Source organism: Patagioenas fasciata, chromosome 26 (genome assembly GCF_037038585.1).
Source record: "Patagioenas fasciata isolate bPatFas1 chromosome 26, bPatFas1.hap1, whole genome shotgun sequence".
Classification (NCBI taxonomy): Eukaryota; Metazoa; Chordata; class Aves; order Columbiformes; family Columbidae; genus Patagioenas; species Patagioenas fasciata.
The window spans coordinates 5,849,868-5,863,595 of NC_092545.1; the positions used below are offsets into that span (position 1 = coordinate 5,849,868).

At 48.9% G+C, this 13,728-nt stretch overlaps 1 protein-coding gene across 4 annotated transcripts in view; it reads left to right on the plus strand.

Moving 5' to 3' along the window:
- BIN3 (bridging integrator 3) overlaps positions 1 to 13,728 on the plus strand; it is a 35,777-nt gene that overhangs the window by 14,028 nt on the left and 8,021 nt on the right. For 2 of the 4 annotated variants that reach the window (XM_065856795.2, XM_071799459.1), the window contains 4 exons: positions 1,971 to 2,011; positions 2,584 to 2,645; positions 6,467 to 6,603; positions 7,191 to 7,231. In XM_065856795.2, the coding sequence (XP_065712867.1) occupies positions 1,971 to 2,011; positions 2,584 to 2,645; positions 6,467 to 6,603; positions 7,191 to 7,231 (281 nt within the window). The other 2 variants (XM_065856796.2, XM_071799458.1) reach the window with 2 other exon arrangements.

The following is a 13,728-nucleotide window of genomic DNA, read 5'->3' on the forward strand; positions in this document are numbered from 1 at the left end:
GGTACAGAAACACGTTTTGATTTCTGAGTTTTCAGAGAGAGGCTGCACAGAAGTGGGATTATTTTAATATCACGGAAACTTCCCTCCAGGATATTGTAATTTCCTTGCCTGTACTTCTTGTTCTCGTTACCCTTAACGTGATAATCCTATCCGTAGCCTTTTGCCGTGAGTGTTGGGGACGCGTGGCCGTTGACGATGGCGACCGGGAGCGGGAATTACTGTGTGCTCTGCAAAATGTACTCGCTCTGCTCGCAGCTTCTCCTCCGATCCGCGGGTCGCTGCCGCCTGCAAATCTACACGGCGGGAGCACGTGAGAGCGGCTTTTTCTGTTCCATATCTGGGCTCCCGCGACGCGAACGAGAGCGGCGATGACTGGGAGCCAGTTGCTACTGTGGGCGTGAAAAATAAGAGCAATCCTTGGGCAGCTGTCTCTGCATGGATGGCGCTGGAGACGTGAGTCAGGCCGGGCAGCTGAAGCAGATTCACCTCCGTCATATGGAGAAAGCGCCCGGGCAAACCGCGATGGGTGTTTTGGGGGGTTCACATCACCCGTGGGGTCGCAAGGTGGGGACGTTTTGCCTTGTTTGTATCCATTAGGCATTTGTCTCCACTCATTGTGCACAAACAGTGAAAAAGAAAGGGGTGCACACTGTGAATCTTTAATTTCATAGCCAAACCCTCTGTTTTTTTGAGGAACCGATGGCAGAGGAGACACAAGAGCACACGGAGAGGGCTGGAGCTCCGTGCCAGGGTCAGGACATCACCCCCCTTCAAAGCGCAGATTTTTTGAGTTCTGCCCAACCCTCTCTGCTTTGCAACCAAAACAATTCACACATAAGGCGTATAAATAGAGCGCAATACTCCCTGGTTATTTTAGCAGCCGGAACAGCCATAGAAAATCGAGGGTGATTTGTTTCTCTGGTTTTCTGTTCCCCTCTGTGCTGGTTCCCTGACCCCCCGGCACCAGCTGCTGCGGATTTCTGCAGAGCCGCCAAGCGGGCAGGAGCGTGTGAGCTGCCCCCGCGCTGCTCCGCGCCTGTTCCCCAGCGACACCATTTTTAGCAGCACCAAAGGGAGCTGGAGCTCGGCACAGGGGGGGTTTTTACACGGTGGGGAGAGCCAGGACGCATCCCCCGGATGGTGGGAGCTGATGGTGCGGACAGCTGGCCGGGATCGCCGCTCGCCGCCTGCCTTCACATCGGGCTGCTCGTGTCGCTCTGGAGTTCAAGCGGATCCGAAAGCGCAGACGAAAAAGATATTTAGAAACGGAGGTTTCGAGAAAACCGATATTCCTGCGCTCCGTCTTAAAATACCGCTCTTTTAATAGCAGTTTTGATTGAAAAGCAACTGTCCCTTTTTAAGCGTTCTGGTTTCACATGATGCTGTTGCATCGAGCCTGAGTTTGTGAAATCCCGAGGACAGCGTGAAGATTTGGAACAAACCTTTGGATCCTTCTAGTCCTGGCTGCTCGCAATATTAGCATTTCCTTAATAGCTTGACAACACAAACGAACCCAGTTTTGATCCCATGACAACAAAAGCGCGTGTATTTACTCTTGGCTGGTCAATTGAAATCCATTTGCTTATTTGGTCGGCGAGGTGCGGAATGAATGTTTGAGTGTGTGTTAAAACAGTCAGCATGGAAGGAAAATTCCTTAAAATATCTCGTATCGCTGGAGATCTGCTGCCAGATAGCAAGTAGGAGGGAGCAGTCATTGATGTAGCATCGGGAGAAGGCTGTTCCTTAGCTCAAGCTGCTTGGACCAGCGCTCCAGATGAAATGTTTCATTGGAGGGAGCTGTCGCAGGGATAGGGTATCGAGGGGGCAAATAGTGCGGAGACAGGAGGACAAAACTTCATGTATCTTTGAAGCGTAACTCCCATTGCAGCTGCAGCGCTTCCCACAGGTAGTTGCCGCTCCGGGCTCTGCTGCGGTGGCTTTGAGCTGATTTCCATCTCTTCTTTCCGCAGGTGGAGAGAGACTTTGAGAGGGAATATGGAAAGCTCCAGCAGTGAGTATCAACCACACCGGTCAAACAGGACCAGCGACATAGTTCTCCCTTGTGCCCTCTCATCGCATCTTCCCGGGAAATGTCAGCCACTTGTGCTCTTCCCAGCAAATCACTCGCTGCCCTGTAATTTCTAATTCTTCAGAGTTTCTCTGGGTGTTCAAAGAAGTATTTGCGGTAGGGTTGAGCTTTGCAGATTGCGGCAGCTCTGAAGTAAGAAGTGTAAAATTGCCAGAAAAGTGCCAGCTCAACACCTCTGAGGACAAATACTGGTTTTACCGTGCTGACTGTGTCACATAAGCTCACACTTATCACCTGGAAGCATTTGGCTCTGCCATTTCTGGTAAGACTTAAAAAAAATGTGTGACTTTGAATAAGAGAAAAGGTTGAAAGCCATCTGAAAACAACCAGAAAAGGTTGGGCAGCACTGAACTTTCGCAGAGCCTCGCCTGGGTATTTTTAACTCACAACAGAAGCCAGCATATTCAGCCCGTAAATGATTTGTTGCACGTATGATACACTTCGGTTTGTTTCTTTCCAAGATTCAGACTTTGCCTTGTTCTCCCATCTTTCAGATTGGAAGATCAGACCAAAAAGCTTCAGAAGGATATGAAGAAAAGCACAGATGCAGACTTGGGTATGTGACTGTAGGATACATAGACTGTGAACTTGGCCACAGAGAGACGAAGTGACTTTTCTCGAGATCACATGAGTAATCTGTGACAAGTCTGGAAAACAAATCTCGCTCTCAGTCCCACTCAGTTTGCTTAGTTACAAGGCCATCTGCACCAGGGCTGCCGAGCCGCATCTCAGCCGAGGGAACAGAAAGTATGGTACGGGCTCAGTCCCTGTCTCTGGAGCTGCGCCTTGCTGGGTGGCCTTGGACAAGCCGCTTCTTTTCTGTGCCTCGCTTTCCATAACCAAAAAATAGGTGTGATTACTCCAGTGTGTTCAGCCTGGATAAGACGGGACTAAGGGGAGACCTTATCGTGGTCTGCAGGTCCTCACAAGGGGAGGAGGAGGGACAGGCGCTGATCTCTCTAGCGACCGGTGATGGGACCCAAGGGAATGGCAGGAAGATGGAATAATTTTGGTTCAAGAGACCCTCAAGATCAGAGTCCACCCGTTCCCCCACCCCTGTCCCTGAGAACCTCATCTCCGTCTGTTCAACCCCTCCAGGGATGGTGACTCCAGCACTGCCCTGGTGGCAACTGTGCCAGCACAGGTTCAGGTTGGTCATTAGGAGAAGGTTCTTCAGCCAGGGGTCTGTGGAGCACTGGAACAGGCTCCCCAGGGAGGTAGTTCCAGCCCTAACCCTGACAATATTCAAGAAGCAATTGGACAATTTGAATTTCGGGGTCGTCCTGTGCAGGAACAGGGGTTGTGGTGATCCTTGTGTGTCCCTTCCAGCGCAGGACGTTCTGTGATTCTCCAGTAGGAAAGCGGTGTGACCACACCACATGGCGCAGGTTTGAAGGAAGATAGGAGGGAGGAGAAGATGGAGAGAGGTTGATTTTGTGAGTGCCGGTTACGGAAACGCGCAGCCAGGAGCTGGTTTATACCCAGATGGCTTTTCTGGGCGTGCTGTTTGGAGCCCTCCCGGTTTGCAGCGGGGCCCCCGCAGCTCGGCAGCCAAGGCAGATGCACCAGCGCAAACAGGTGTGGGCTGGACCGGTCCAACATTGTCTGCTGGGAGTTCACTTCGTGAGGGGGCGGGAAGGAGCCCCAGCGAGTGCTTTGGCTGGTGAATTTGGGGCTTCCCGTGCTGCAGGTTTTCACCTGTGTGTCTGCGCACTCCGGTATCGCCTGATGTAAAAACACATCCCGCGTTCTCCAGCCCTTCCCAGTGCGTGCACAGGGAGGGCGGTGGGAAAGGCACCAGCAACCAGCGCTGCCAGGACTCCTTTCCAGGGTGAAAACTGCTCTTTCTGGGGACTTTGGTCATTGTCAGGGATCCGTGGTAAGTTTTTCCTCGTTAAGGATTCCCCTCCCCTCCCTTGCAGTGGGCGTTGTTTATATGGAGCATTTCAAGTCCCAGAGGAGCTGTGGGAGGACTTTCTTTTTCCGTTCTGCTACATGGCAGAGTCACAAATGAGCCTTGGCCAGATCCAGCAAGATCTGATTTCTCATTTAAAGGCATGAAATCATGAGTGTAAGGGAAGGTTTTGAATGTGGCGTGGTGAGGGACGGCTGAAGGAGAAGGAGGTCGATGCGACCAAGCGCTGAGATCTGTTTCCTTCACCTGGCAGCGCCCGTTCCCAAGAGGAGATGGTGATTTTTCAGCCCCCATATCCGACACGTATGGCCGTATATCAGCATCATTGTGTCCTCCCGAGCATCTCCCAAGCCTCTTATTTCTTCCACTGTACCTCTGTGCCTTGGGGGTTGATTATTCACTGCCTGCAAACCCTCCCTAGCAGACTGGACCTGGTGGCTCGAGTCTCCACCTTCTGCCAAAAAAAGACTCGGCTCAGAATGAGACCGATTCCTCCTGGAAAATGTTCCTGCAGGCTCGGAGGGCGGGGAGCAGGGCACAGGTTATTAGCAGCGCTCTGTGCTGTGTCTAAAGATCGCTAACGCCTTTCCCCCTCTCTTTTCAAACAAAATAGGATCTTAAGGAGCAGGGGGATGTTCTTTAATTGGAGACAAAAGCTGCTTCTTTGGTGCAGGTGACCTCCTCCATCCCTGTGCCTCGGTTTTGCTCTCTGGAGCGTGCCTGCCCGTTCTCCACCGCATTTATCATGATGTAAACCAGCAGTGACGCCATAAAGTCACCTCCTTTGATTGGACTCGCATCCCGCTTGTGTTTTGGAGTCTCGTCCCGTGTGTTTTGTGAGCAAAGTGCGGTACAGACCCCGTGAAGCCCACCCCGAGGGGCTGGCGATCCTCTCCTTCTCCTTTTCCTCTCCGAGGCAGCGTGTCCCGGGCTCTGCAAAGTGCCTCGGGAACCACGGAACCTGCCACGTTTTCCTTTTCAGAGCCGTACAGGTGAGGTCAGTGATGCAGGGGAAGTCCCTGGCTCAAAATCTTGCCAAATGTGCCTGAAAACCCCCGGTTTGTGGCCTCTGGACCTGACCCCGCCGCTCCCCTCGCTGCACAGCACTTCCAGCCCTCTCCTTGTGAAGGGAAACTCATTTCTCCTCCAGCTGAAGTTCTGCCGCCCTTAACTCCATCCCATTTTGGCACAAATCCTTCCTCAGATGTGGTCACACATATGGATTATATCCCATCTGTTTAAAGGTTTAAACGCCTAAACCCTTCATGTTTGGATAATAGACGGATACGGTAGCTTTGTTATTCCGTAGTTAGTGTCTCGTTCTGCCTTGAGCTTCCCAGCTATTCCGCTTCTGAGCTCTCTGTATAATTGTGTGTAACCTTTAAATCAGAATGTTTAACCCCTTGATTTATGATCTTAAGCCCCATTATTCGGATGACTTTAACTTTTAATATCTGAGGGAGTACAGTAGGAGTCTTTCCAAAGCTCTGCAGCGCGGCTCAAGCATCTGGCTTTCTGATCTTAAACTGGAATAACTTCCAGCAACAGTGCTGACGAAAATTCTTCTTCATTCCCATTTATATAGATTCTTGCCTTTTTATTCGTGGTTTTTTTTTTTTTCCATTCTGTACCTTAGCTATTTTCTTGCTCTTTTGTAGTGGTCCTGTCATGGGGATTTAATTTTCCTTTTGAAGACCAACTGTGGATAGGAAGCGAGATGTGTCTGATGGAAAACAAGCAAAAGTGCTCAGCGAGACGGGAGCTGGAGCATCTCAGAGCGTGTCCTGGTGTTCCTGGGGACAGTTTTGGGGTCTGCAGAGGCCTCTGTGTTTCCCCCTGAATTGTGGGGTCGCCCTCCATGGACAGAAGGTTTAGGTTCATTGGGGGAAGGTGCTTGTCCAACTGTGTCTGTGCTGCTTGTGAAGTGCCTGTTTTGAGGGTAAAAGAGAAACCTCATCTTCCAGTCCTGTCAGTCTGGTCCTTTCCAGCGCTAAACCCACTTCAAATCTATATTTCTGTAAAGCCATTTGAAAGGCTTAATGGACTGTGATTTTTCTCATTGTGGAAGAGCTGTAGTGAGACTGAGAGTGACGCTTAATAGTCTGTCGAGAAAAGGCATATGAAAAAAAACCCCATCTACATGTTTTTAAAGAGAACGGTGCTTTTGTTAGTCTGGGAATATTTCTGGCAACATCACAAGGCGCACACCGGAGTGGTCCAGACTTAGATAAAACCCAGTTCTCTGGGTGTTTATTTGGATGAATTGGTGGCTCTTCCTTCCATGTCTCTCAACCACAAGTGGATGTCTTCCTGAGAAATTGTGCTATAAACCACCTTTTGATGGCTGAAATCCCTGATTTTTGCCCACAGTTGCCTTGGCAGTGGGGGTTTGTGTATGTGGCCCACAGGCATCATCCTCTCTCCCTTTCCCTTCCCTTTCTCTTCCTTCCATGCTCCTACAGCCATGTCCAAGTCGGCCGTTAAGATCTCCTCGGACCTGCTGTCCAACCCGCTGTGCGAGCAGGAGCCCGGCTTTCTGGAGATGGTCACGGCCTTCGACACGGCCATGAAGAGGATGGACTCCTTCAACCAGGAGAAGGTGAATATCTCCAAGCTACGAGGTTCTCAGTAATCGTGCTCTTCTTCTGACTCTGGTTGTGCTGGAGATTTCAGCTCATAGAATCATTTGGGTTCGAAAAGCTCCTTAAGATCGAGTCCAACCATAACCCACCTGTGTCCCTGAGAACCTCATGTCCGTCTGTCCAACCCTCCAGGGATGGTGACTCCAGCACTGCCCTGGGCAGCCTGTTCCAATGCCCCACAGCCCTTTGGGGAAGCAACTATCCCAAATTTCTGACCTCAACCTCCCCTGGCGCAACTTGAGGCCGTTTCCTCTGCTCCTGGCGCTTGTTCCTGGGGAGCAGAGCCCGACCCCCCTGGCTCCAAGCTCCTTTCAGGCAGTTCAGAGATCAGAAGGTCTCCCCTCAGCTCCTGTTCTCCAGCTGAACCCCCCAGCTCCCTCAGCCGCTCCATGGGAGAAATCTGCTCATTTTCGGTTAAAGGGCACTGTGGTTGTTCTCAGAAGCCCACATCACCCTATGGCAAGCGCTGTGCAAACATGTACCCTTGTGCAAACAGGCTTTTTCAACAAGCCTGACATATAATCATCCCTTTCGCTTCCAACAGGTGAATCAGATCCAAAAGACAGTCATAGAGCCTTTGAAAAAGTAAGTACCAGCCTTGCCTTATGAGCCATATCGAGTGTTTGTCATAACCGTGCACTTTAGGGATGCGTATCATCCAACGAGGTTAGAAATCACCCCTTAGTAAAGAGGTAGTAATGCACATCCCTGTGACAAAATGGCATTGTCCTCACTTTACTGGGGCACAGAGGGTTTAGCTGAGTCCATATTCTTATTTTGTGCCCAAGTGAGGCCTTATTGTGCCTTCACCTGCCAGATGTTTTTACCTGTATGTTAAAGAACATTGAGTAATACTGAGTGCATGAAAGCATTCAACTTCTCTCCATTCATGTGTTGGTTGCTACTAACACTTTGCTCCAAGGAGAAAACTGGACTGGGGAAGCTCCAGCCCAGGTTGTGGAGACTTTCCTTGTTTAAACAGAAATTTCTTTCCTTCATAAGTTTTCTAAATAAAAAAGAGAAGCGCGTAGATATTATTAATTTACTCTTAGCGAAGGTTTTTTGGTGCAATCCCCCCCGTCTGCCCCATTTCCACCGCTGTTTGCAGCTCCCTCCGCATTTCAGCCGCTCCACCAAATGTCCTCTGAAATCCTGAGGTTTGCTACAGGAACAGAGCAAGCGAGCGGAAATAAAAACAAAACGCCTTTAATATGACAGTAAGTGTTGCAAATTGCTGAATAACAATTCGAGTTTAGGTTTGACACGGGGTGGGTTTTTTTCCTTAGTTTAAGTTGTTGTTTCTGCCCAAATCTGAAAGTAAAATCTCCTATACCACTTAGCGCATGAGGTTCCAGCGCGTTTCTATCCGGGGGATGTTTGATGACTCAAGTTTCACCTTGGTCGTCTATCCACGACCAGAAATTCTTGATTATCTAGAGAAGAAAAAAAAGGAAGAAAGAAGAAAACTTGGGCTTGTGCTGTGGAATTGTGTTGCTTATTATCTAGATTGTCCTCATGAAAGATACATTAACTTCTTCTTCCAGCATTCTGTTAAAATTGGAAGAAGGGTTTGCAGCTCTGAAATCTTCATGTTGTTTTGTGGGTTTTTTCCCGCAGCTTCTGTTAGTTGACGAAATGAAAGATTATAATACTTTTCCCTGCAAACCTCGCCTTGTGTTTCAGACCCCGAGCAGCGCATGTGGCCGTTAATTCCCGACTATAAGGCCCTTTCCACGTTGTTTTATTCTGCGTTTCGCAGCCGTTGGCTGGGGATGCTCTGGATGCTGCGTAGCACAAATGGTGCGGAAGGCGCAAAGACCCGTTTGCCTCTTATTTTGGGTTTGAAGCAGCTGTGCCAGATCACGTTATATTATTAATAGTCCTGCCGCAGGGAAATAGCGGAGTTTGCTCTTAGTTTGTTCCTCCTCGGTGCGGTTTAACTGAGAAGCTTCACCTCGCAGGGTGTAACGTTATCAGTTCAGTCCTTGCTTAAATCTCAGGGTGTTTACTTCAGCGTCCTGGCCGCTTTGCAGCCCTGGCAATTCTCTCAAACTTCCTACATTTCCACTGGAAATACGGTATTTTTCCCCCCTCTTCCTGCCCTTTGGCACCTGCGTCCACTTAAACAGCTTATGCCTCATGCTGCATCTCCACGCCGAACAAACAACATCCCTTTTTCTCCCATTTCTCTGCCTTTTTGTGAGTGTAGTTACACGCATGGCCAACGAGAGCAGCCAGGAACGTTTTCTCCGCAGCCCAAGGGTCCGTTTTGAGGCTGATGAGATGCAGGATTGAAACGCAGCGCTCACACCTCCCCTTGTCCTGCTGGCAGATAAACCCCAGCACCATTGCGAGGAGGAAAGTTCCAGATTAATGAAAGCTGCCTTGAGGAGCTCTTCTCCTTTCCACTTTAGGTATCGCTTCCCCTCGCAAAGTCCTCCCAGCCTCTCCCAAACTTGCTTTGACCTAGAAAAAGGCGCTTTTTTTTCGCTCCAACAGCTGCACTTTATTACATCTTCACTGGTGGTCTTTTGTAGTTTATTAGCCAAAGACAGAGATAAGTATAATCCAGGCAATTATCATTAGTGGTAATATATTGTAATCAGAGGCACATGTGCAGTAAAATCTCCATTCAGTTGTCCAGGGACAGGAGGTTTCAGACAAATATTGGAGGATTTGTTAAGCCATGCAGAAGAAGGCGGTGGTGGATTTAGAGGGGGTGGAGGCTCGTATTGTTTCTGCTGCTGGGGACGGAGGGACATTCAGGATGTGCTTTGCTTGAGCCCGTGGCTGGGAATGGCTGCTGGGAATGGCTGCTGGGAATGGCTGCTGTGACCGCGGGGAAGGAGCGGGGATGCGATGAGAATATCGCGTATTTCTGCACCGGGGTGGGCAGGGAGCTGCGGGCGCTGGGGAGGGTCCAGGGGGATCTGCTCTTCTCTTCGGGACACAGATTTTTCCTACTTCTCCTTCATCTTCTTCATCATCTTCATCATCTTCTCCTTATTCTTCTCCATCTTCTTAGTCTTCTCCTTCAAAATCTTCTCCTTCATTTTCTTCTTCTTAGTCTTCATTTTCTCCTCCTTCTCTTCCTTCTCCTTTGCTCCTTCTTTGCTCCTTCTTTGCTCCTTCTTTTCTCCTTCTTTTCTCCTTTTCTCCTCCTTTTCTCCTCCTTTTCTCCTCCTTTTCTCCTCCTTTTCTCCTCCTTTTCTCCTCCTTTTCTCCTCCTTTTCTCCTCCTTTTCTCCTCCTTTTCTCCTCCTTTTCTCCTCCTTTTCTCCTCCTTTTCTTCTCCTTTTCTCCTTTCTTATTTTCTTCTTTTCTCTTTCATTTTCTACTTTTCTCATTTCTCCTTTCTTCTTCTTTTCTCCTTCCTTTTCTCCTTCCTTTTCTCCTTCCTTTTCTCCTTCCTTTTCTCCTTCCTTTTCTCCTTCCTTTTCTCCTTCCTTTTCTCCTTCCTTTTCTCTTCTTTTCTCCTTTTTTGTCCTTTTCTCCTCCTGCTCCTTCTCCATCTTCTTACTCTTCTTCATCATCTCCTTCTCCTTTCTCCTTCATCTTTCTTCTTCTCCATATTCTTCTCCATCTTCTTCTTAGTCATCTTCTTCATCATCTCCTCCTCCTCCTCCCACACCCGTCATGGTGACCCCTCCAGCTGCCGTTCCTCCCCCAATAACCGTCCAGGAGCAGCCCCGGGGGTGCCGGGAACCGGAAACGGGAAAAGCCGCTTTCATGTCCTTAACGAGCCCCTAATGAGGATTTTAGCGCAAAGCCCCGGCCACATGGCCGCCGGGCCCCCTCCCGCCTAATCCCCAGCTCACTGCTCGGGCTCTTCCTCCCGCCATCCTCATTTCTGCTCCTTCTCGCGCTCCGCGGAAGGCCCGGGTTTAATTTCCCCCTTTCCTGGTGGGTGGACGTGTGGGCCGGGGCTGAGGAATGGCCGGCATCCCCCAGCATAGCCGGGATGCTTCGGCCTCACCGCCCTTGCGCCTTCCTCCTCCTCTCATCCCGCTTTTCCATCTCATCCTCCACAGCTCTGTTGGTCCCTTTTCCCAACCGTAGGGCTCGTCTGCTTCTTTTTGCTTTTGTTATCCCTACAATAACGCAAAGCGCACACGTGCACACCAACCTGGTCCAGCTCATGGGGCCACCAGCAAGAATGCTTGAGAAAAATGGGGAGAAATAAGGGTTTTACCATTATTTTTCCCTGTGCTAAAGCCCCACTTTGCATTGCTGACATTAAAACAGGGGCTGGAGGAAGCCATAGGGCGAGGGATGGAGCAAAGATGGGCTGGGAGGTCCTTTCCCAAGCATCCCCACAAATAGGAGCCGTCTGCCAGAAAAAGTAGAGAGGTGTTCAATACTCCAGCACCGGCCTCGTTAAGCGGACCGACTAACGAAGGAGCCGTGGGAATCCTGGTGGCGCTTTGCCGCCGTGTCACTCCAAGCCCCATCCTTTAATTACGTGGAGACGAAGCGGCAACATGGTTTATAATTCAGAGAATTGAGTGATTGATATTCTTTTTCCCAAGGCTAAACTGTCATGCTAAGAAGAGCTCACCGGTACATTCCCCCTCTCCTCTCCTTTAGTTATCCCTGCGTGTCTCCCCTCACCTGCTCCTCTTAAGCCGCCTGCCCTGTAATCCCGGCTCAGCAGCCTTGCCTAAAAAGTGACAGGGCCCAACGGCGGCTTATTCCACAAGCTGCTTTGGCGGCGGGGGCTCTAATGCCACCGTTTTACCTGTGCCCTGTGCTTTTAGCACCGTGCGCATCAGAGTCAGCTTCAGTTTTCTTGGCTTTGTGTTAAAAAGTAATTAAGTGATGGGTAAGAGAGGGATTGGGGGTGGCTGGAGCTTTTGCGGGGTTTGCAGGCAGCCGTTGTGCCTGGATTTCCATGAGGAACACTTGGCAATAACACACAGGAGATATTTGGGAAGATATTTGGGGGTGACGTGGGAAACGCAGTGATTTATTCAATCAGAATAACTTGGCGGTGGGGGGAGCCTCTATCTCCACGTTTTATGGGAGTTTATTGGACTTGAGGTTATATTTCTGTGCACTTGGGGTGGGGAAACATGAGCAGGGCTTTAACATGGGGAAATCAACCATTTCTTGCTGAAATCGGGGGGGATTTCAATGCTGCTGGGTTAATTATTGGGGAGTAATTACTTGAGGAGCTGGCGGCGGGAAAATTAAACCAAGCGATGCACGGTCAGCACAGGGAGAGTTGGTACTAGGAACAAAAAGGGAATAAAGTAAAGAAAATCAAGGCTTTTTCCTCTTTAAATCAAGGTTTAACTTCAAAGTAAATGGAAACTGTGTCGCTGCTCGTCTTGTGCGTTAAAGGGTTCGATTCGTTCTCCCCCGCGGTAACGGGTTTGTAAGATGTAAATTTTTGGGTGTCTCGTGGCTCTTTTAATGCACGAGCGCCCTGGAATTGCTGGAGTGTGCAAGGGAAAAGGCTCATCAGGAAAATAAAGCCATTTAAAAGCTGCTTTTGGGTACCAATGTAGTGGTTTTGAGGCATCTTCTTGCCGAGCGGTTTCCAAGCGCTGATGGTGGCGACGGCCACATCCAGGTGATTTTGGTGACCCCAGGGGGAGGATTTGGCTAACTCATTAATAATTTTAATTAATTATTTTAAATTTTATTACTTTAATTAATAATAAATTTCTGCAGAAGCCGTAACCTCAAGCTGCAAGGAATATCCGTGATTTGATACCATCCCATCCCAGCTTCCCCAACCCTCCCGCTGAACGTTTTTGATGCAATTTTGAGGGATTTTCGCAGCCTCGGAGGTGACAAATGATCAGGATTTTAAATATAATGGGGGGCCGAGTGCGGACGTGTCCATAAAAAGCAAAGTTGGGGCAGCAGCATCTGATCCACCCGGTCCCTGATGACTTTTGCAGGTTGTCCCTTGTGCCGTGACAATAATTAATTGTGATAATGCAGCGGGCAGAAGGCGAATATCACAGGGTGGGCACACAAGAGCTTTTGCTCCTCAGAATTGGGAGAACAAAGCCCTGGGTCACCGGCCCCGCTTGGACACGAATTCTTGGACACGAATTCATGAATAAAAATGCTTGAATATGAATATTTCCCCCCTTTTTCCTCCCTATTTACCCTTTTCTAACACTCAGACCTCAGGAGCGAAAGCTTTTGCACCCATTGATCTGGCACATCAGGTCCCTCCGAATCGAACACGGTGTTGGAAAAAATGAGATTTTAATGTATTTTTTTTTAATCTTGGATTTAATAGGATTTAATAGGGGCTGTGGAGACCCGCGGGTTTTGTTTGAACCCAAATTCTTCAGTTTTAACCCAGCATCTGGCTACTTCTAAAGCAAATTAACAGCTGTGAAGTGGGATTTGTGGTGATGGGGTTTTTTTTGCCAATGTGCCCTCCCAACCTTGATTGCATATATATATATCTATATATCTCTATCTGTCTGTCTGTCTATCTATCTATCTATCTATCTATCTATCTATCTATCTATCTATAATTTAAAGAGAGCAGGAAGCCATTTCCTCACCTCTCAGAAGTGAAAATATCATCATTAAACCTTTTAGACACATATTTTTTGCAACTGAATCCTGGCCTTGACGCCCCCAGAATGACCCTATAATTACTGTAGATTAATTTAATATATCCAGAGATAATGTATCCTGGTTCGTACAAACCAGCACCAACCCAGTCCCCACCAGTATAACTTGATTTATTGGAATTGGGAGCCAGTTTCTGGCTTTCCCTCTTCAAAACAATAATGTAATATATGTCTTGGGCATCAGATGTCCGTGTTTCCTCAATTTGTAACACATTTTAATGAGATGAACCGGCCCGTAGCGGATTTTTGGCTGCTCCTCATCCCTCTGTGTGGGCCCAGCAAAAGTTGCTGCGCTTCGTATTTATTATTTTCCACTTCATATTTATTTTCCGCTTCATATTTGGTTTCTTTCCCTGGGTTTGGAGCCAACTCCTCTCCCTGCTCGTTCCCTTTCCGAAGGTGATACCGGGGCAATCCCACCTGGGTTCACTGGAGATGTGCGGAGAGCTGTGCACTGATTGAGTTTTGATGAGTTTCT